Source organism: Anabrus simplex, chromosome 1 (assembly GCF_040414725.1).
Source record: "Anabrus simplex isolate iqAnaSimp1 chromosome 1, ASM4041472v1, whole genome shotgun sequence".
Taxonomy (NCBI): Eukaryota; Metazoa; Arthropoda; class Insecta; order Orthoptera; family Tettigoniidae; genus Anabrus; species Anabrus simplex.
The window spans coordinates 1,365,095,967-1,365,120,095 of record NC_090265.1 but is presented as its reverse complement, the minus strand read 5'-3'; the positions used below and the strand labels follow the sequence as shown (position 1 = coordinate 1,365,120,095).

The 24,129-nt window shown below is 38.1% G+C and overlaps 1 protein-coding gene across 1 annotated transcript in view; it reads right to left on the bottom strand.

Annotated features, from left to right (window-relative positions):
- LOC136858350 (glutathione S-transferase 1-1-like) overlaps positions 1 to 24,129 on the bottom strand; it is an 89,050-nt gene that overhangs the window by 10,874 nt on the left and 54,047 nt on the right. Inside the window, exon 4 of the mRNA XM_067137824.2 lies at positions 8,812 to 8,953. Coding sequence (XP_066993925.2) covers positions 8,812 to 8,953 — 142 coding nt within the window. The remainder of the gene's footprint in view (positions 1 to 8,811; positions 8,954 to 24,129) is intronic.

Here is a 24,129-nt window from a genome sequence, read left to right as displayed (position 1 = left end):
CCCTAGGGGCAGGGGGTGGTCAGGGGTGAAATATAAGCATAATAGGAAATGACCAATATTAATGCATAGTCCATAGTTTTTGGGATCACTGAGATGAATAGTAACACTGTGGATGTTGTTTAAGTCCAAGTCCAGCTCCCATCAGCATAGTGGGTGAGAAGAAAATGTCCAAAAATGACCGAGATTATGGATGATGTATGTTCCAGCATAGCTCAACCAAAGTACACACATGTTTCACTGAAGAAAAATACTGTAGGTGTAAGATACTTCTAGCAGCCCTAGGGCAGGGAGTGGACAGAGACAAAATATTAAAAAATAGAAAACGACCAATATTAATGCACAGTCCATAGTTTTTGGGGTCGTTGAGATGAATAGTGACACTCAGGATGTTGTTTTAAGTCCAAGTTCATCCACAGTCGCCATGGAGGGTGAGAAGGGGTGAAAAAAAAGGAAATATCCAAAATGACTGAGACTATGGATGTGTTATAGAAATCAATTCCCATAGGGAACCTGAAATATTTGTCCCAAATTAGTAAATTTACAATATCAATATATTGGTCCTTTACTGGACATCCAGGTAACTCATTCCTGTTGACCAGTGGCGGCTCGTGACTGTTAAGTATGTTGAAGAACTATAACACGTTTGGTTTCGAGCAACAGATTTAGGAACTACATGTTGTTTTTGGTTGTTTTGTACTTGTACCTCATACCTGTGACTGGTGGAGGGTCCAGCACGTGACCAAAAATGTATACAGACCGGAGTGCTGTGTAACATCACAGCGCGGCAACCATGTGGCTGCCTTTGCTCTACAATGCAAAGTAGAGATAAGATCTGACCGGGAGACTAACAATTATGGAAGCATGGCACCCTCGGGAAGAGCTGGACATTTTGTTGTGTTTTCATTTACAACACACAGCTGTTTACTGATGCTAGAAACCAAAAAAGTTATAGTAGTAAAGAAAATATATATTTATATTAATTGTTTTTCTTAATAATTGAACTCGTCTATTTTTTGTTTGTCAAGTCGATCCTCCAGTCCTTTAAAGTTGCAAACTTGTCGGTAATGTCTTCATAGAATGGTTGTTTGTTCATTAACTGCAGAAGTAGTTCTTTCTGAATAGCAATATTCCTCAAATAAGAAAGTCTCCCCTCTGAAATTGCATTTCTAAGGTATGTTTTTATATGTTTTAGGCAAGAAAAGCTTCTTTCCACTGACACAGTAGTAGATGAGATGGACAGAATAAGGGAGAACAATTCATAAGCGTCCGTAAAAATGTCTTTATCTTCCTGAAGCATTTGAAACATCTTTTCAGTAGAAGCATATCTGTACTTTTCATCGGCATACAAAATAGAAAGTTTGTTTCTTCAATCAATCAATCAATCAATACTGATCTGCATTTAGGGCAGTCGCCCAGGTGGCAGATTCCCTATCTGTTGTTTTCCTAGCCTTTTCCTAAATGATTTCAAAGAAATTGGAAATTTATTGAACGTCTCCCTTGGTAAGTTATTCCAGTCCCTAACTCCCCTTCCTATAAATTAATATTTGCCCCAGTTTGTCCTCTTGAATTCCAACTTTATCTTCATATTGTGATCTTTCCTACTTTTATAAACGCCACTCAAACTTATTCGTCTACTAATGTCATTCCACGCCATCTCTCCGCTGACAGCTTGGAACATACCACTTAATACAGATGTTGATTCCCATAGGGAATTTAAACTATTTGTCCTGAATGAGTAAATTTATAATACCAATATAACGGACCATTATATTGGTATTACATACCACTTAGTCGAGCAGCTCTTCTTGTTTCTCTCAATTCTTCCCAACCCAAACTTTGCAACATAACGCTACTCTTTTGTCGGAAATCATCCAGAACAAATCGAGCTGCTTTTCTTTGGATTTTTCCCAATTCTTGAATCAGGTAATCCTGGTGAGGGTCCCATACACTGGGACCATACTCTACTTGGGGTCTTACCAGAGACTTATATGCCCTCTCCTTTACATCCTTACTAGAACCCCTAAACACCCTCATAACCATGTGCAGAGATCTGTACCCTTTATTTACAATCCCATTTATGTGATTACCCCAATGAAGGTCTTTCCTTATATTAACACCTAGATACTTACAATGATCCCCAACAGCAACTTTCACCCCATCAACGCAGTAATTAAAACTGAGAGGACTTTTTCTATTTGTGAAACTCACAACCTGACTTTTAACCCCGTTTATCAACATACCATTGCCTGCTGTCCATCTCACAACATTATCGAGGTCACGTTGCAGTTGCTCAGAATCTTGTAACTTATTTATTACTCTATACAGAATAACATCATCCGCAAAAAGCCTTACCTCCGATTCCATTCCTTTACTCATATCATTTATATATATAAGAAAACAGAAAGGTCCGATAATACTGCCTTGAGTAATTTCCCTCTTAATTGTTACAAGGTCAGATAAAGCTTCAACTACTCTAATTCTCTGAGATCTATTTTCTAGAAATATAGCAACCCATTCAGTCACTCTTTTGTCTAGTCCAATTGCTAGATGCATCTTGGGAAACACAGATCCAAAGAAATTTTGCACATTTTCAAGGGCGCTAGAAGAAAAGCACGTCTTGTATTCTTCAAATTTTATGCTATCGGCTAAGCAAACAAATTTAATTTTTTCACAATCGTGAAATCTCTCATCAATTTCCATCAAAATGTTATCCAAAATTTCAAAATGTAAAACTTGATACATCTGAACACATTCGTCCTGAGTAAGGATGCTATACTCTCGGGTTTGGCGCATATCCGTCATTTGCTGGCCTTTTCAAATATAATTAGAAAATGCTCATCGGTCCTCTTGTTTCTTAGAAGGTCACATGTTGTTCTTATTTTTTATATACAATAGTTCACATCCATTGACTTCTTTTGCAAAATATCGTAAAGAATATGAGTTAAACAAAAATTGTCATGAAACCCTACTGCCAGAAAAGTGAATTCAAAACTGTTCATATCATGAAGAAAGCCTCTGGCAAGTAGAATACATTTGTCATTGGACTGTTCACTGGTAACTATATTTTCGAAAACTTCTTTCAGCTTTGCTTTTCCCAGTCATCCACAATTACACTCAATAATTTTGAGTTCGAGCTCCAGCGGACAGGAGTCACGGTTGGTATGCGTGGCCCTGATACAGCAGAAATGGCATAAGTTCTCTTCGCCAAGTGATGGAAAAAGGATGGTATTCCAGAAATTGATGAAAAAAATATACGACACTTTCATATTGTTTTACAACTCTGTTGTAAGACCAAATTTAATCGGTGCGCCAAACAGTGTACAAATACTGCAAGAGGAGCTTTCTCTTTCATCTTTCTCCGGAGTCCATTTAAATGGCCAGACATCACGCAAGAACCATCGTAACACTGTCCTACTAATTTGTGCTCATCATCGAATGGTCCCAAAATTTTCTCCAATAAAGCAAACAAAGTATCTGAGGATTTGTCAGCACTTACATCATGGAATCCTAAGGAAACGTTCCACTATTACCCCGTCAGCATTAACAAACCTCACAATTACAGAACACTGAGACAACTGTGTGATATCTGTCGTATCGTCCACCTGAACAGAAAAAAGAGTCAACACTCGTCAATTCTGTTTTTACGAAATCATCGATGTATTCTGAAATGCACTCGATTAACTCATTTTGGATAATCTTTGATTCGCCACTAAACACACTTTTTATCTTAGAATACTGGTTTTGTATTTCTGCAGAGCTCCTTGATACCAGCAATGTTAACAATTCCTTAAAATTACCACGATTTATTGAATTTAATGTTTTGTCATGACCACGAAAAACTTTTTACTTAAATAGAGCACTGCTCAAATACCAACTGAAGGAAAAACCTATTTAAACATTTCCATTCAACTGTACAATATACAGTCTAGCATTTTCCTTCAGGGCATCAGAGATTGTATTTTGGTTTCTTTCCGAAGTCTTCAAATCTAGCTGACATTTTATATGTTCTGCAGAGTCTGAGTGCTTATGTAAAGAACGTGTTACGTTCAAAAGGGCTGAAAATCCTTCTTTATTCCAAACGTTATTTTTATTGCTAAAAAGCAAGCAGGGCCAACAAAACAACTTCTGTAGAGCTGGAGAGGAGCACAACCATGGAAATTCCTTAAACCACAATCGTTTGAAACTAAGATTGTAAGATTTACCGGAATGTTTCACTTCTTTTGTAGCACAAATTTGCAGTGATTCAGTAGGGCGACCAAAACGCGGGACTTCATTCTGATCTTCGTTTCTCCAACGTGAAAATTATGTTTCTAATAAAATACACACTATGTCATAAACAAGATACATGTTTAAATAAAACAGCACAACACTATGAATGAACCACGATGCATAAGTACTCGTACTTCACACAGGATGACGCAGGGAAGACGAAACATTCCGATCTTCTGGCAACTTCACTTGCACATTCCGCTATGAGGAAAGTACGCGGTTGATGTCACGGTTGTCATGGCAACCGCCAAGGCCAAGCGGTATAAGGAAGTACTTGGGAGGTAGAGCCAGCTGTGGAATCTCTTGTCTTCACTCAATCTCGCATACAGTACTGTGGCCAACAGCCGGTGCTTTCATGAGTTCCCCTGGTTCTCATCAAGTGATGTGAGCTCTTGGTCCTCCAAACAGCGTACAAAAAAAACCATTTTCTTTCCGTAAAACCAACAAATGTCATAAGAAAAATAAATTTAAAAAAAATTATTTCTGGTAAAAATAAATGGTGAAGTGGCACTGCCGGTGGCTCTAAGTAGCCTACACAATGGCCTCCAAGTTATGCACTAGCCATGCATCTTGGTAGGTGTACTACTTACCGACTGATGAGCCCAAATTTGGCATACTGGGGTAAAACACTGGCAACAGGAATGAGTTAGCTGGAAAATTTGTAATGTCCAATAACAGACCAATTACATTGGTATATGGATATGTGTACGTTCCCACATAGTTCTTAACCAAACCTGATACGAACATGACTTACTAATTACAAAAAGTAGTGTTGGGGTAAGACAACATTAGTACCCTAAGGGGAGGGGTTGATATGTAAAAATAAGTGAAAAAGACTAATATTAGTGTTGAATCCTTGACTTTCGAGGTCGCTGAGATGAATTATGCCACTTTGGATGTTATTGAAGTCCACATTCAGCATCCATTGGCATGAGGGTTGAGAATAATAATGTTATTGGCTTTACATTCCATCAACTACCAAATTCAGAGACACCAAGGTGCTGGAATTTAGTTCCGCAAGAGTTCTTTTACGTGCCACTAAATCTACCGACATGAGGCTGACATATTTGAACACCTGCAAATATTACCAGACTGAACCAGGATCGAATCAGCCAAGTTGGAGTCAGAAGGAGAGGGCCTGAGCCGTATGAACCACTCAGCCCGGCATGGAGGTTGAGAAGGGGTGAACAAGAATATGTCCAAAATGACCGATATTTGTCTTTAGTCTGCAGTTTTCGGGGTCCCTAGCCTGATTGCTGCCAGTCCCGGTGACAGTTGGAATCATGTACATCATTTCTATTGTGCGAGGCTTAAATACATACAGTTATAATTTACTGTATTTTATTTTATAGATAAGCCACTTCCCGGACAATCTGGTGCTGCCACAAGGAAATAGTTTAACACAAAATTGCAATCTCAAACAAAAACTCAAAATTAAACACATAAAAATAATTCTAAATTTACAAAAGAGTTCATAAACAGACTATCAGTCAATGTCACAATAAGGAAATCTACAAAAAAATTACTTCAAACTGTTGATACAAATTCTAAAATTAAAAAGTCAAGAAAGTGTCTGAGCAAAGCTGGGTATTACAGCTAGTTATTTATAAAATAGATGCATTACAAATTCCAAGACCACAATGTAGTATTCAGTTAAGCTAAGAAGTTATGTTCAAGTAGATGTAATTTGCATCAAAATAGTAAAGTGAATTCATAGCCATAGATAGCTCTTAGTTTGTAACATGGAGTGTAGCTTCCTTACGTTGTCAGTCAGAAAAGTATCGTACTGCTGATTTTATCATCATGTCACTTTCCTTTAATTCGGATAATGTACCTATTTTATAATACAGTCCCATTGTTTTTAAAATTCTAATATACCATGTATGATGTGTAAGCTAGGCAAGGTTCTAGCATAGCCTAGTATGGCCTTCACAGCTGGTCTGATGTGGTGTTGCCACAGCCACACTTTAGCTCTAGACCCAGAACAGTGACACAAATATATAGTAAGTAAGTAAAGCCTTTATTTTTCTTCCAGATCTACAGCGATGAGGCCTTATTGATCCATTAAGGGAGAAAAATAATAGTGCCCAACCTAGACAGCTTAAAATACTATACACATAGAATAATGCTCGTATAGTAAACATAGCTAACACCAAATGTGGAAAAACAAAGTTGCTGGAAATAATAATAATCAAATGTCCATGAGTCAATGTTATCTTTTCAGATATGAACAAAACCTCAAAAAATCTCAATATTGCTATTAAGACCAGGGATAAATGAAAGCTAGTAGTACTGAAAATAATAATATTAAAATGTAAAAACTCAATATTGCTATTAAGAAAAGGGATAAAACGAAGACTAAAAGAACTATTGCAACAGGGTAATTCCATCTATAGACTGTATGGCATTATTGGCAATGTGAAGCTAAAACTGGCAACATATAACTGAGCAGAGTACAGTGCTGTGTTGGGCTGAGTCTGCACTAGACCACTGACTGTTCCACTTCCGGCCGGGTTCGCACTCAGCACATTCTCTCTTAGACACTGACCTTTCTTATATTCTACTTATATTGCTAACCTGACTACGTGTTATCTCCACCGTAGTGCCGATGTGCAGTTATTACACTTCACATTTCTTTCTTGTTGATCACTCTTCAACCTCTATTAATTCACTATATTTGTTAACTTTAGAACCCATGCAACTCACCACCTTAAATGAAGCCATGTTCACTCACTGATAACTGGGATAACTAGGACCCCAGCTCATAAACCAACCGTCACCAGATATTATCTTTCTCCTTATCATCTGACCAATTTATCACACCCTCTTCCTCATTCACTACACACTTGACCACCTGGAAACTTCTCTTCTATCATACCCGTCGTTTACTCGCTCTTAACAAAGTTATGAATAACATGCACACACTCCACTCTTATCGTGTATATAGCCATTTACTTCTCACTACACATTAACTTTTTGCTTCTTGTCACAATGCCTTCGTCTACTCTGTTCTTTTTGCCCCATAACTCTCTTAGGCTCAGACTTCTCCCTCTCACTAGGGCACCTCTTGCTTCTTCTTTTTGCTTCCCAGACGTGTTTTCACTTCGTTTGCTTACTCTTGTTACGTCTTGTGTTTCTACTCCCACAATCTCTCCCTGTATCCTTCTATCTTCTCTCCCACTGGCCTCCGTCCTGGACTCCTTCGTTAATGCCCAGGTCTCCCTGGTTTCCTTCCTTATCACATTCCTCATCTCTGCCATTACTTCCCTGTTCGCTATGGTTAACAAATGTATCAAGTTACTTCCTTCATGCTGCGAGCTTGGTTCCTTTACCTTACTATCTTGTTTCTTTCTTTGCCCCCCTGTCCTTCATCCCCCACTTTACAGTCTTTGGCTTGTCTTTCCTCCACTCTCTTTCCCACTACTACTTCGTCATTCCTGTCATCTTCCATTTCTCGTAATTTCTTCGCATTCCATGTTCTAGTCCAAATACCGTTGGTCACTACTAATTTTTGACCCTTAATATGAGCTCTTAACCCCTGTAATTTAGCCTTGGCCAAATGTTTCTTCAGAGTGTTTATGTTCTTTACCCCTTCTCTACCAATGTCTTCTTTAATCCAAATTTTTGTACTCCGTATGTTATCTGCACTTCTTCTCACTACTTCCGCCATCAAGGTGGAGAATAGCTTCAGTTTGATCGGTCTATCACCCCGTTTTTTACCTATCCTTTCTACATCATCAATATCGACTTCGCTAAAATTAATTCTCATCATTTTCTGGATGACTTCCACAACTTTGTATGTTGTCAGTACTTTATCTTCTGCTTTATCTTCCGGTACTCCATATATGAATAGGCATTTCTTCCTCCGTTCTCGGTTACAGTCTTCAATTTCCGCTCGCAACTTCACCACCTCTCCTTCCATCTCCCTTATTTTTGACTTGAGTGATATGATTTCTCTCTCGTTGGTTTCTACTCTACTCATTATCTCGTCTGTTTTTCCCTGTATCCCCCGCCTTATATGCTCAAGTTCTTTCATTTGCTCTTTCATCATATTCTTAATCTGCTCAAACGGGCATACTTCTTCCACCACTTCTTTCACCACTTTTCTAATGATCTCCACGTCTTCCCAGTTCATGTTGCCACTAGAAGTCGGGCCAGGGTTTACCTCTACTCCTCCTATAACTAGTAATATCATAATCACCACTGCCGCCAATATCATCTCGTCCATCATTCTTGTTTCCATTATACTTCCTTTATTTCTAGCTATCTCCTTTTTCCCTTTCATCTGCCATCTTCCAATAGCCACACGATATTGATCCACGCCAATCATCTTCCTCTTCCCTCTCGAATTACTTTACTGGCCACCGTTCACATTCCACGCCGGCTCTCCTGACAACTCCACACAATACGTCTGTCACCGAACGCTGACTAGGTTAGACTGGACACAAATATATAAACAGCAAAGTTGTTCAAAAATTCCTGTATATCTCAGACTCTTGCAAGAAGCTAGAGGGAATTAACGAATATAAATATTATACTTACATAATACTCAGCAAATCTTTGGTAGAGTGTTCCCATATCAAAATATAATCTTTGGTCTACTTGGGCTCTCTTCTTAACATCTTTGGGGTAGAGAGAATCATCTTTTCCATACTGCTGCACCAGGTAACTCAGCATGGCTCGGCTGATAACATATCATAAATTACGATATAAATTAGGGTGTAAAATATTTATATACCAACATTGCAAACTGTAGTAAAATGATGACTAGTAAAAGAGATGAACACTCACCTATTACATACATACACAAATAGATATGGAAATTGCAGCAACCATACAAAGTCATTCATCTATATATCTATATATATATATATATAATAAAAGTTATTTCTGTACGTTGCTCAGAATTTAACTCTCTTGGAGCCAGGCGGTACTGCGAGCGTCCGCCCTTTAAATTGCCAGAGCCGATGAGATCGGCCTTTAAATATCCGTGCGGAAGTTGCCAGAGCCGATTACATCGGCCGGCTGGAAATTCTGTGATATACATACTTTTTTGGCAGTCTATAGTGACGTGCATACTTTTGTGACAACCTGTAGTAAATGGGCTACAAGTTATTGTGTGCCTGACCTTGCTTTGGAATTTCTAAGAGGGTGTTCTAGCTTTCACAAGAGTTGTTTCCTGTGTTTAGAAATACCGCTAACCGGTCAGTACAAGATTGCTCCTTGCAGTGAGTGGATTCTTGACAGCAGAATGGCAAGTAGTTCACGTGATATATTTTCAGCAGGTATTGATGACGATAAATTAATGGAATATTTGGAACAATGCAAAGTGAACGCGGATGATTTATCGGATAGCGATAGTGAATTTAGTTCAGAGAGTAGTGATGAAATTATACCAGACACGCCCCCGGGATCACCACAGCTAAAGAAGAGGCGTTTATTTGTTTCTAATGGCAGTAAGGCTACTGTGAATACTGTTGTTGATGAAACTAGTGATGACTACTGTTGTTGATGAAACTAGTGATGACCCCCGGGATCACCACAGCTAAAGAAGAGGCGTTTATTTGTTTCTAATGGCAGTAAGGCTACTGTGAATACTGTTGTTGATGAAACTAGTGATGACGAAGATGATGATGATGATGATGATGATGTCTCTGGAGAACATTTTGTGGAAATTTCTCACAATGAACCTGACAACGTCCCTCAGTCTCCTGTTTCGTTCATGGAACTTCCTGGACCTAAACATGCCCCTGCGCCTGATTCTCCGCCCATATCATACTTCAATTTATTTTTCACTTTTTCTCTGCTAAACCTTATAGTCACCGAGACCAATCGCTATGCTGACCAACTCCTTACTTGTAATGAACTGTCACCTAATTCCCGCTCTCGATGTTGGAGACGCACTACAATTGACGAAATAAGGGCGTTCATAGCTGTCATCATGAATATGGGACTAATAAGAAAACCTACCATTGTTTCGTACTGGAGTACTGTAGACCATTTCATTACCCCTTGGTTTGGTGAAATGTTCTCAAGGAATAGGTTTCAGCTTATTTTGAAATTTTTTCATTTAGTTGACAACAGTAAGCTTTCTCCTCCTGGCTCTCCAAACTACGATCCCTGTGCTCGATTCCAGCCTCTTGTAGATCATGCTAATAGGCTATTTAGACATCATTATACTCCTCATCAGCAACTTTCCATAGACGAAAGTTTAGTTGGAACTAAATGCCATACACAACTACTCCAATACATGCCGAATAAGCACCATCACAAGTGGGGGATAAAATTTTGGATGTTGTGTGATGCAGTTAGTAAGTATTGTGTTGGTTTTTATACCTACCGAGGAGCAAGATCCACTGAAGACAGAAACAAAATCAGAATTAATGGACTGGCCTACACTGTAGTGACCAAACTCATGTCCCTAGGGAATTATTTTATGAAAGGTTTTCACGTTTACGCAGATAATTATTTTACGTCAATCCCCCTTGCAAAACATTTATACTCACTTGGAACATTTATTACCGGCACTATACGAAGAAACAGGAAGGGACTACCAGATGCTGTTAAAAAGCCATTTAAATTAGTTTGTAATAAATATTTCAGACAGGGGCCAATTTTACTAGTGGGATCCAAACAGAAAAATCTAAGAAAAATCAGGTGGTGCTTATAAGTACACGCAGAGCTGCAATAAAAACAGAAGTGCCTGCAACTGCTAGAAACATTAATCAACCCAAGAGGAAACCTAACGTGACCTTAGACTATAATCGTTATATGGGTGGCATTGATACAAATGACATGATGGTGTATTTTTATTTAGATGAATGTAGAACTTTGAAATTCTGGAAAAAAGTTGCATTCAATATAATTTCGAGAATGGTCTTAAATGCTTATTTGATGTATTTAGAAAACTGTAACGGAAAGAAAATGACTAGGCTCCAGTTCTACTCCAGTATAATTGAATCTCTGAGTACTGAATGGTTTGAGAATAGACAAAAGATTATCACGAATATTCCCGTGTGTGGCGTAAAACTTTTGTCAGGTACATTAGAAAGACGGTGCATTGTATGTAGCTCTCCGCAACAGAGAAAGAGGTCGCGAACTGTGTGCATCAAGTGCAATAAAGGCCTGCATACTAAATGTGCAGCTCTTCATAAATGCCCTAAATAAACAAAATATATTTAAACTTCTACTTGAACAAAAAACAAAGATTTTATATGACGTTGCGTTACGCTTTCTATTGTTCCTATTAGTGTTAGTGATAAGTGATTAGTGTTAGTGTAAATAACCTTAAGTGCTTCAACAGTGGTCTCAAACTTTGAACAACATAGCGGTGACGAGACTTCTTCTCAAAAATTTTCGGTGAGTAAATTTATTTTGTCATTTTCCTTCTTTTTTACTAGTGACATAGTAAATTTGTGTTTGCATTTTTTGTTTTTCTTTTCCTCGTTCAGAGCAATTATTCTGTTCATAAATGAATTCTCTATCATTACGTAAATGCCGGTCCCCACGGGTCAAGTGTAGTGTGCCTGCCTCTCACTCGGAGGTCATAGGTTCGATTCCCGGACAGATGAACGATTTTTACCTGGGTCTGAGTGTTGGTTCGAGGTCCACTCAAACTAAGTGATGACAATCGAGGAGAGATCTTAGGCTAAGAGAGCTACCTTGGTCTAGAAAACCATGAATAATGAACGAGAGAATTCGTCTCACTGACCACGCGTCACCTCGTAAACTGCAGGTCTTCGGACTGAGCAGCGGTCGCTTAGTAGACCAAGGCCCATCAGGACTTTAGTGCCATAGATGTTTTAATTACGCATATTGTATTGTATTGTATTGTAAGATGTTTTTAAAAATAGATACTGAAACAGAAAACTAGAAAAGGGGATTTCCGATAAAATAAAAACTATAATCTCAACTATTATTTTTTACTTTTTAATAACTCAGAACTATTTTTATACAATCTACACCACATATATAAAATTTATCTTAAGTGTTTGCCATACATCGATATATACATGAATGTTATCGGTGAGTAAAATTGTCTTATTTTCATTAGGGACATACGTTTGAATTTTAATTTTTTATATTTTTATTTTTTGCGTTCAAAATAATTATTTTATAGAATTATATTTGGAAATAAATTCTGCATTTAGACGTATATTCTTCTGTATCGTAGATGATATTTTCAAAGTAGATATTGAGAGAGAAAGTGCAAAAATGTTTTTCTCTTCCTAAAAGTAAACGTTATTGACAACCATAATATCAACAATAATACTTTTTAATTATTTATATCACTCTAAATCAGTTGTTTATTTTATGTAGTCGACGTGTAGAAAATTTCTTGCCGGTATTTGACATACACCAGTAGATATACGCGAATGTTAAAATGCACGTAATTCTACTAAAAACGGCCTGGCACTTTACAGTAGTAGAGTGCAGGCCTCTTCCAGCTGCTAGTGAGCGGCCGACCAGATCGGCTCCTGGCTCCAAGAGGGTTAAAAAGAATGGCATTTTTGTATTGATCTTGTCCACAGTAACAAGGAAATGCACTTTGTAAATTTCCATCTTCTCTGTCTGTCTGAATGGCTGAAGAGATTTTAATGGAAATAAGTACTGTATGTGTAAATCAGGAAATGAGCCACTACACTCTAGGCTCTAGTTTAGACGGAGGTCTAAAATGTAATTCTCAAATATTTACATTATTAGTGGTCTACATGGGGCATTTCTGGTTACACAAAATTGTCATTTAGACCTACCACCCTCTCTTATTGGGTAATTTTAGCAGCGTTTTTGACCAATGCTTCAATGTTTATTAGCACTTCTCATCATTCTACGATTTTTATCCAACATTCCAAGATGACTTAACACATACCGCCTCCAATTCAACTATGTATTTTCATCCTAATTTTAAACAATAGACTTCAACTACATCATATACCGTATCTTTTAATTGTACTATTCTTATCCTGTGAAGCCTTGGTTTTGATAATCCGTTCTCCAGGCGTAATATATATTGTTCAAGCTTTCTATCAAGCAGTTCCATTTCAGTGTCAGACATGGGTTATTTTTAAAATACAATGTGACACAATTAATTTTAGATGAACGTTTTAATTTTTCAAAGTGATTTCAGTATGTGTACATATTTTATTCAATATTTTTGTGCTGTAATTATTACACAACCACAGTATCAATACCATTAAGTGTTCATCAACACGTTTTATATAATTTGTTAAGATTTCTCAGACCAGTGTGTGTTTTAAGATTGTACGAGGCTGATGATGCCCAATAAAAAGTGACCGAAACGTGTACCTTTAAAATTCTGGTAATTTCTACGTGTATTTGATCACAAAATAGTGGAATAAATTGTATTGAATAGGTGGTATTATAAATTACTCCTTATGTAAACTTCGTGATTAGCTATTTTCAATACAGAATATGACGAGAATAATGTTTTGTAATTAGTGGTCCTATTGATAAATACCACATAACTGAAGTTATATAGAATTTAAATTTCCAAACTTTTATGTTTTATACCTTTTTACTGTACCAGCTGTGATAACAGAGATATTCATGATTTCGGAAATTTGTTCCTAAGTCCATATCAATGCCGAGCCACGAGAAAATGGGTAAACCAAATTTAATGAAATATTGTTCAATCATGTTAACTGGCAATGGACACTGAGCATTGCTAACCAGGAAATATTGTTCAATCATGTTAACTGGCGATGGACACTGAGCATTGCTAACATGGAAATATTGTTCAATCATGTTAACTGGCGATGGACACTGAGCATTGCTAACATGGAAATATTGTTCAATCATGTTAACTGGCGATGGACAATGAGCATTGCTGACATGGAAATATTGTTCAATCATGTTAACTGGCGATGGACACTGAGCATTGCTGACATGGAAATATTCAATCATGTTATGTGGTGATGGACGCTGAGCATTGCTGACATGGAAATATTGTTCAATCATGTTAACTGGTGATGGACACTGAGCATTGCTGACATGGAAATATTGTTCAATCATGTTAACTGGCGATGGACACTGAGCATTGCTGACATGGAAATATTCAATCATGTTATGTGGTGATGGACGCTGAGCATTGCTGACATGGAAATATTGTTCAATCATGTTAACTGGCAAAGGACACTGAGCATTGCTGACATGGAAATATTCAATCATGTTATGTGGTGATGGACGCTGAGCATTGCTGACATGGAAATATTGTTCAATCACATTAACTGGCGATGGACAATGAGCATTGCTAACATGGAAATATTGTTCAGTCATGTTAACTGGCAAAGGACACTGAGCATTGCTGACATGGAAATATTCAATAATGTTAACTGGCAATGGACACTGAGCATTGCTAACATGGAAATATTGTTCTATCATGTAAACTGGCGATGGACACTGAGCATTGCTGACATGGAAATATTGTCCAATCATGTTAACTGGCGATGGACACTGAGCATTGCTAACCAGGAAATATTGTTCAATCACATTAACTGGCGATGGACACTGAGCATTGCTGACATGAAAATATTGTTCAATCACATTAACTGGCGATAGACACTGAGCATTGCTAACATGGAAATATTGTTCAATCATGTTAACTGGCATGGACACTGAGCATTGCTAACATGGAAATATTCAATCATGTTATGTGGTGATGGACGCTGAGCATTGCTGACATGAAAATATTGTTCAATCACATTAACTGGCGATAGACACTGAGCATTGCTGACATGGAAATATTGTTCAATCACATTAACTGGCGATAGACACTGAGCATTGCTGACATGGAAATATTGTTCAATCATGTTAACTGGCGATGGACACTGAGCATTGCTGACATGGAAATATTCAATCATGTTATGTGGTGATGGACGCTGAGCATTGCTGACATGGAAATATTGTTCAATCATGTTAACTGGCGATGGACACTGAGCATTGCTGACATGGAAATATTCAATCATGTTAACTGGCAATGGACACTGAGCATTGCTAACATGGAAATATTGTTCAATCATGTTATGTGGTGATGGACGCTGAGCATTGCTAACATGGAAATATTGTTCAATCACATTAACTGGCGATGGACACTGAGCATTGCTGACATGGAAATATTGTTCAATCATGTTAACTGGCGATGGACACTGAGCATTGCTGACATGGAAATATTGTTCAATCATGTTAACTGGCGATGGACACTGAGCATTGCTAACATGGAAATATTGTTCAATCATGTTAACTGGCAATGGACACTGAGCATTGCTGACATGGAAATATTGTTCAATCATGTTAACTGGCAAAGGACACTGAGCATTGCTGACATGGAAATATTCAATCATGTTATGTGGTGATGGACGCTGAGCATTGCTGACATGGAAATATTGTTCAATCATGTTAACTGGCGATGGACACTGAGCATTGCTAACATGGAAATATTGTTCAATCATGTTAACTGGCAATGGACACTGAGCATTGCTGACATGGAAATATTGTTCTATCATGTAAACTGGCAATGGACACTGAGCATTGCTGACATGGAAATATTGTTCAATCACATTAACTGGCGATAGACACTGAGCAATGCTAACATGGAAATATTGTTCAATCACATTAACTGGCGATAGACACTGAGCAATGCTAACATGGAAATATTGTTCAATCATGTTAACTGGCGATGGACACTGAGCATTGCTAACATGGAAATATTGTTCAATCATGTTAACTGGCAATGGACACTGAGCATTGCTGACATGGAAATATTGTTCTATCATGTAAACTGGCAATGGACACTGAGCATTGCTGACATGGAAATATTGTTCAATCACATTAACTGGCGATGGACACTGAGCATTGCTAACATGGAAATATTGTTCAATCATGTTAACTGGCAAAGGACACTGAGCATTGCTGACATGGAAATATTCAATCATGTTATGTGGTGATGGACGCTGAGCATTGCTGACATGGAAATATTGTTCAATCATGTTAACTGGTGATGGACACTGAGCATTGCTGACATGGAAATATTGTTCAATCACATTAACTGGCGATGGACACTGAGCAATGCTAACATGGAAATATTGTTCAATCACATTAACTGGCGATAGACACTGAGCAATGCTAACATGGAAATATTGTTCAATCACATTAACTGGCGATAGACATTGAGTATTGCTAACATGGAAATATTGTTCAATCACATTAACTGGCGATAGACACTGAGCAATGCTAACATGGAAATATTGTTCAATCACATTAACTGGCGATAGACACTGAGCAATGCTAACATGGAAATATTGTTCAATCACATTAACTGGCGATAGACACTGAGCAATGCTAACATGGAAATATTGTTCAATCACATTAACTGGCGATAGACACTGAGCATTGCTGACATGGAAATATTGTTCAATCACATTAACTGGCGATAGACACTGAGCATTGCTGACATGGAAATATTGTTCAATCATGTTAACTGGCGATGGACACTGAGCATTGCTAACATGGAAATATTGTTCAATCATGTTAACTGGCGATGGTTTTCATCATGGTTATCTTAAGGTGTAGAAACACGTGGTTATCAGTCCATATTGACAAGGAAAATTGTGAAGATGGTTATGAAAATGAGAAAAAACCATAAAGGAATGATCGGTTGAAGAATAAGACAAGGAGTCATTAAAGAAAGGAGGACTCCCATTACATTAAATGCCCTAATATTACAGAGTCAATACAAAACTAAATGTGAAAGCCTACATTATTGAAAGATCATAAAATTTATCAACAATAACATTACATTGACAATTGTTTGCTGTGATGTGCTTTGTCCCTTCTGTTGCCGCTCATCTCCGACAGATGTGAAAACTGATGCGTACCGAGTTTAACTGCCTGCATGAATATTGGCAGGAAGTAGCTGGGGAGTTAGGTAAGTTTCTTCTTTAGCATGCCATTCCTCTGGTTCATAAAAGTTTTGGTACTACTTTTACATCATTGGTTCATCATAGTATTCCAGCTATTCAGTCCCTATTCTGACACGTTGATTGGAATGTGCAGTGTGCACACTTAACAGAATAATGGCAGAGGAGTGTTCACAGCTATATGCGGCCAGATCATTCCAGCTCTGGAATTTTGGACTGTTAGATCGGCAGCTTAGTACTGTTTGTTAAAATTGAGAAAATGTGCTGTTTTTCATTTGATCGAGTGTTTCATACGATAGCATTGTTTTTAATTTAACATTCCTACTGACGTCATTGTAATGACCTATGTTGATTTCATTTGGGAAAAACAGACAGTCTTTCTGAAGATATAATAAGGCAGGTGGAGAGTGAGTATCTGCTCTTATAATGGAAACTGTCCAACTCAATTGTGATTGGCAGTAGGGAAGTGGGCCTGCCATCATAATGAAATTTCCCCAATTTCATTTTGACTGATAGTAGGCAAGAGGGCCTGCCATTACAATGAAAATTCCTTAACCCAGTCTTCACATGAGAAAAGACGTATGGTGACCTCCCCGTCGCTTTTCTGGGGTTACATTAAGAGCTATGCCATTTAATAGAATCTTACTCACAACATGTACGTGAATATAGTTTACAATGTAGATTTCCATAGCAAAGCATGGGTACATCAGTTAGTTTGCAATAGAATCAAATCCACATAGAGTACCAATGGTGAAATGTAAATTATTAAGGAGAATCCTCATAAATATCACAGTAACATGTAATGTAGGGGGACAGCAATTGTCAATACTAGTGAAAAAAAGACCATAGAACAGGCCAGAATGTCACAAGGTAGACAAATATGCTACAGCATCCTACTGGAGTCAAAAATGACCATTTGGACCTATTTGAATGGTGTTGTATCATCAGAATACATGAATTCAGATGGTTGATTTTTCATATAGTCAGTCATATTGACTGTACATTTACTAATAACTTATGTATGCAAATGTGGGTACATGCACATACATCACATACTGTAAATAGGTAATGGCACTTGATTCTGAGAAATTCTTCAGTTTGTGAGACTGCACTGCTTTTGCCATTCTCAACAAGTATCATCAGTTGCCATTTGAATGAATCTGGACTACAGGTGCAGTATCCACTGCAATGTTTGCCTTTGACCCCAGTGCACTATGTGGTCTGTGGTGCAATGAATGTCACAATTACTGTAGATGTAGCAATGGCAATGTATTATTTTCTCTAATGTGTCATGCTTCAATCTCAATGCAGATCATTGTGGTATCAAGTTTTGGTTCTGCATAGGAAAATGTATGATGTTTCAAACATCACAGAATGTATATAAAATATTATCAAATTATGCAATTAATTTGTAAGATGTAGCCTATAGATTTAATTTATGTTAGGTCATTCTAAATTATTATGCTTACATATAGGGGCTTTAGTCACCCATTTCACGCTATCATCTCATTTCTTTGCATCACGGCAATAACGAATTCTGAACGAGCTGAGTCTTGAGTAAGGTATTACAACATCACCCATATTAATAGCTTGCAGTAAATTTCCAGTAGCCCGAGGTCAGGTGACCGGACACGCCATGCTAATTTTAGCCCTTTACGAGGAAAAGGTATCATTGAGATCAATCAATCACTACTGATCTGCATTTAGGGCAGTTGCCCAGGTGGCAGATTACTTATCTGCTGTTTTCCTAGCCTTTTCTTAAATGATTGCAAAGAAATTGGAAATTTATTGAACATCTCCCTTGGTAAGTTTTTCCAACCCTAACTCCCCTTCCTATAAACAAATATTTGCCCCAATTTGTCCTCTTGAATTCCAACTTTATCTTCATATTGTGATCTTTCCTACTTTTAAAGACACCACTCAAACTTACTCGTCTACTGATGTCATTCCGCGTCTTCTCTCCACTGACAGCTCGGAACATACCACTTAATTCAACAATGATACAAAAGTTTTTGAGATCCACCTATTCAATACACATTGGGTTCTTAAAAATTAAGATTTACATCTTATCATTGTAATTTAACGGGACATGTTTCACCCATTGTATGAGCATCATCTGCCATAATCTCATGCCTAAAACATAAAGATCAGGATCCTGATTACTCTAGTCAAAGTGTTACATAAAGAAATATATGTGTTATAAGTTCCCAAAATAAAATTTACATACTTAGAACATGTTTTAAAATATGTACGAAAAAAATGAGTAGTGTTTGTGCAATCTTACATTGAAATCCTTAAAACATTTTTAAAATACCCAAACTGTCCTTATTCACATAAACAGTAAGAAAGTCTATGGCCAAAATTATGGCCTTGAGGTACAAAATCAAAATGAATGGGATCTAGTTAAAGGCAACCCAAATTTGAAGTCGTAGAATGGTAACCATGATCCTTAACCTCTTCAGTCCCGAACTTGTTTTTGCGTTCAATGGATTATATTTTTCTCAAATAAATTAAAAAAATTCACCAAAGAATATAGTATGTTTCACTAAGTTGTTTTATGACTTGTAGCCAGGGGCGGCTTTTCAGGTGAAGTAGGTGAAGTGCCACTTCACCACTTATTTTTACCATAATGAATTACTTAAATTTATTTTTCTTGCGACATTTGTTGGTTTTACGGAAAGAAAATATTTTATTGTACGGCGTTTGGAGCACCTCATCACCTGAAGAGAACCAGTGGAACTCACGAAAGCGCCGGCTGTCAGCCACAGTACGGCGCGTGAGACTGAGTGAAGACGAGAGATTCCGCAGCTGCCTCTACCTCCCAAGTGCTCCCTCCTAGCGCTTGGCCTTGGCGGTTGCCATGACAACCGTGACGTCACCCGCGCACTTTCCACATAGCGGAATGTGCTAGAGAAGTTGTCGGAAGAGCGGAATGTTTCGTCTTCCCTGCGTCATCCTGTGTGAAGTACAAGTACTTACATATCGCGGTTCATTCTTAGTGTTGAGCTGTTTTATTTAAATATGTATCCTATTTATGACATAGTGTGCATTTTATTATAAACACCATTTTCACGTTGGAGAAACGAAGATCAGAATGAAGTTCTACGTTTTGATCGCCCTACTGAATCACTGCAAATTTGTGCTACAAAAGAAGTGAAATATTCCGGTAAATCTTATAATCTTAGTTCCAAACGATCGTGGTTTAAGGAATTTCCATGGCTGTGCTCCTCTCCAGCTCTACAGAAGTTGTTTTGTTGGGCCTGCTTGCCTTTTATCAATAAAAATAACGTTTGGAATAAAGAAGAATTTTCAGGCCTTTTGAACATAACACGTTCTTTACATAATCACTCAGACTCTGCAGAACATAAAATACGGCAGCTAGATTTCAAGACATTGAAAACAAACCAAAATACGATCTCTGATGTCCTGAAGGAAAATGCCAGACTGTATATTGTAATTGTACAGTTCAGTGAAAATGTACATTTAAATAGGCTTTTCCTTCAGTTGGTAATTGATGCAGTGCTCTATTTAAGTACGCAAGAACTAGCTTTTCGTGGTCATGACGAAACATTAAATTCAATAAATCGTGGTCACGTGCTGGACCCTCCGCCAGTCACAGGTACGAGGTACGAGTACAAAACAACCAAAAACAACACGTAGTTCCTAAATCTTGCCATCCTCTGTGGTGTAGTGGTTAGTGTGATTAGCTACCACCCCGGAGGCCCGGGTTTGATTCCCGGCTCTGCCACGAAATTTGAAAAGTGGTACGAGGGCTGGAACGGGTTCCACTCAGCCTCGGGAGATCAACTGAGTAGAGGTGGGCTCGATTCCCACCTCAGCCATCCTGGAAGTGGTTTTCCGTGGTTTCCCTCTTCTCCTCCAGGCAAATGCCGGGATGGTACCTAACTTAAGGCCACGGCCGCTTCCTTCCCCCTTCCTTGTCTATCCCTTCCAATCTTCCCATCCCGCACCAAGGCCCCTGTTCAGCATAGCAGGTGAGGCCGCCTGGGCGAAGTACTGGTCATCCTCCCCAGTTGTATCCCCCGACCCAGAGTCTGAAGCTCCAGGACACTGTCCTTGAGGCGGTAGAGTTGGAATCCTTCGCTGAGTCCGAGGGAAAAACCAACCTTGGAGGGTAAGCAGATTAAGAAAGAAAGAAAGAAAGAAAGAAAGAAAGAAAGAAGTTCCTAAATCTGTCGCTGGAAACCGAATGGGTAATAGTTCTTCACCATACTTTACAACCACGAGCCACCACTGCTTGTAGCATATATGCTACATCAGGACTCAGAGTTGACTTTCCTACCATTATTATTTTTGCTTTAAATTGTTTTGTATTAATATAAGTAAAGAAAACCACATGTAGAGCATATGCTACATACAGACTGAGGAGATTAAGTGGCTTAATTATTTAAAAGAGACATTAAATATTTTTGTAGAAAGTTTATAGTAGGCCTATTATCATGGAGTTTACAGCTGTGTTATTGATGGAGTTATTGTTATTGTTATTAGACCCGTATTTGTGAGGTGAGTCCACAGTCTTCTTTTTTGTTGAAAAAATGATAAAAGGTTCACGGCTGAGTGTTGCTGTGTGTGTCTTTACTAGCTGATACGATTGTTTCTTCGTTGTGCTAATAGTCAAATGGGAACGCTCATGCTTGATGTTGGCTATAGCTTGAATGTTGAGAATGACTATTGGTGGATGTGTGGTGAAGAATCTGTAATGAGAGGAGTGTAGAAAACAATAGAAGTTTAAGATGGCGACTACTGTGTGTGAGTCTGTGATATCCGTAGTAGATAATGGTGTAAGATGCAGTGAAAAATGTGGCAAATGCAGAAGAGTAGTTAAAAATGGGATTCTGTGTCGTAAGTGTGATGAACGGTACCATTTTCGTTGTGCAAATATTGTAAATAGGACTGATATTGAAGAAAGTGAGTGGCTGTGTCCCGAGTGTAAACAAACTGATAGTGAGGCAGAACAACAAGAAAGAGAGACATACGAAACTATAATTAAGATTTTAGGAGTGCTACAAGAAGACTTATGCACTCTGAAACATGAAAATGAAAGCCTAAAGGACAGAATAAAGAAAATGGAAGATAAAGAAGACGTTGGAGAAGAAAGATCGCCGTGGACGGAAGTGATGCGTAGCCATTTTAGGCCTAATTTAAACATATGGGAGAAATTACGTACAACTTAAACCCGGGAAAAAACTCTTTGCAGTGCCAAAATAGATTTCAGTTATTGCAGCAAGTTCCAGAAGAAGATACACCAAGTTTTCCAAATAATTTTAAATCCAGTGGAGGTAACCTACAGAAGAAGAAAACCAACCGAAAGTCAAGATCGCCAAAGATTCATCTCTACACAGACAGTCAAGGGCGGGGTATGGCAGAAGGCATCAAGGATGAGCTGCAGAATCCAGAAACTGAGGTTTTAGGACTAATAAAACCAGGTGCCAAAACTGAAGACGTCCTTTCAAGTTGTGATCCTGTGTTAGAGAAGGACAATTATGTGGTGATTGTGAGTGGTACAAATGACATTGCTGCAAATGAAGGTGAGGAACTAATTACGACTCTCAGAGGTAAGATTTCCAAACTACTTGACTCAAAAGTAATTGTAGTTAATGTGCCACCTAGGTATGACCTTTTAGAGGACTCGTGTGTGAACAAAGCTGTACATGATGTAAATATAAAAATCAAGAGATTATGTAAGAGTTTTAGAAATGTCTATGTAGTAGATACTTTAGGTCTTGGCAGGCAAATGTCCATTAGGCATGGGTTACATCTGAATGGTAATGGAAAAGCAAATCTCTGTAGACAAATTGCTACAATTATCAACAGAGATTTGCAAACTAATCTGTACTTAAGAAAACCCATACCACTAAACTGGCACATACAGGGAAACTTGCCAGAAAACCCAGACCCTTAAATCAAGATCTATGTACAAGGATCTGGGTTCCAGGGACGTTCTCAACTCATGAGTCAAACGTTACCCAATTGCAACAGTCAAGTTTTAGGGAGGAAGGAGGTCTGAGATTGCTCTTGGTAAACTGTCAGAGTGTAGTAAATAAACAATTAAAATTCGGTATATTGATGGAATCTTATAAGACTGATGTGGTGATAGGAGTGGAATCGCGGTTGAAAGAAGGGGTGGGTAATAGAGAAGTATTTCCAGAAGGGTACATAGTCTATCGTAGAGATCGAGGAGATAAAAAGGGAGGGGGCGTGTTTATTCTGGTGAAGGAAACTTACTGTTCACATGAATGGTTTACCGATGAAAGGGATGAAATATTAGGGATAAAATTAGTTTGTGATAATATGAAGCAGGTGGGAATTATAGGAACATACAGGCCTGGAAGAGAGGAAAGAGACATGGAAATATTTGAGAAAATAATAGATTATACTCATAAAACTTGCCTGAAGTTGAATGGAATGGAGCTGCAAGTGAAGCCCATGAACAGAAACTGGCAAATAAGTTAATTTGGGAGGGAGGATTTACACAAGTAGTACAAGAACCGACTCGTCTCAATAACTTACTAGATGTATTCTTGGTTAAACCATGGGAAATTGTTGATAAAACTGAGGTAATTGAAGGAATAGGTGACCATAAGGCTGTAATAATGGATGTAGGACTGGTACCAAAAAGGCTTAATAAGAGGGTCACACAAGACAAGAAATTGTACAGAAAAACTAAAGTTGATGAATTTGGGACTTACCTTAAATCACAATTCAGTTGTTGGATAAGTGAAGGGAGTAATGGGGATACACTTTGGGCTAAATTTAAAGGAATCATTTGGGAAGGAGAGAAGAGATTTGTACCTGTTAACAGGGGTAAAATGACCTCAGACCCTGTTTATTATACAAGGGAATTAGAAAATTAAAAAGAAAATGTAGAATAGTAAACAGGAAAATCAAAGAGGGTAGGGAGAGT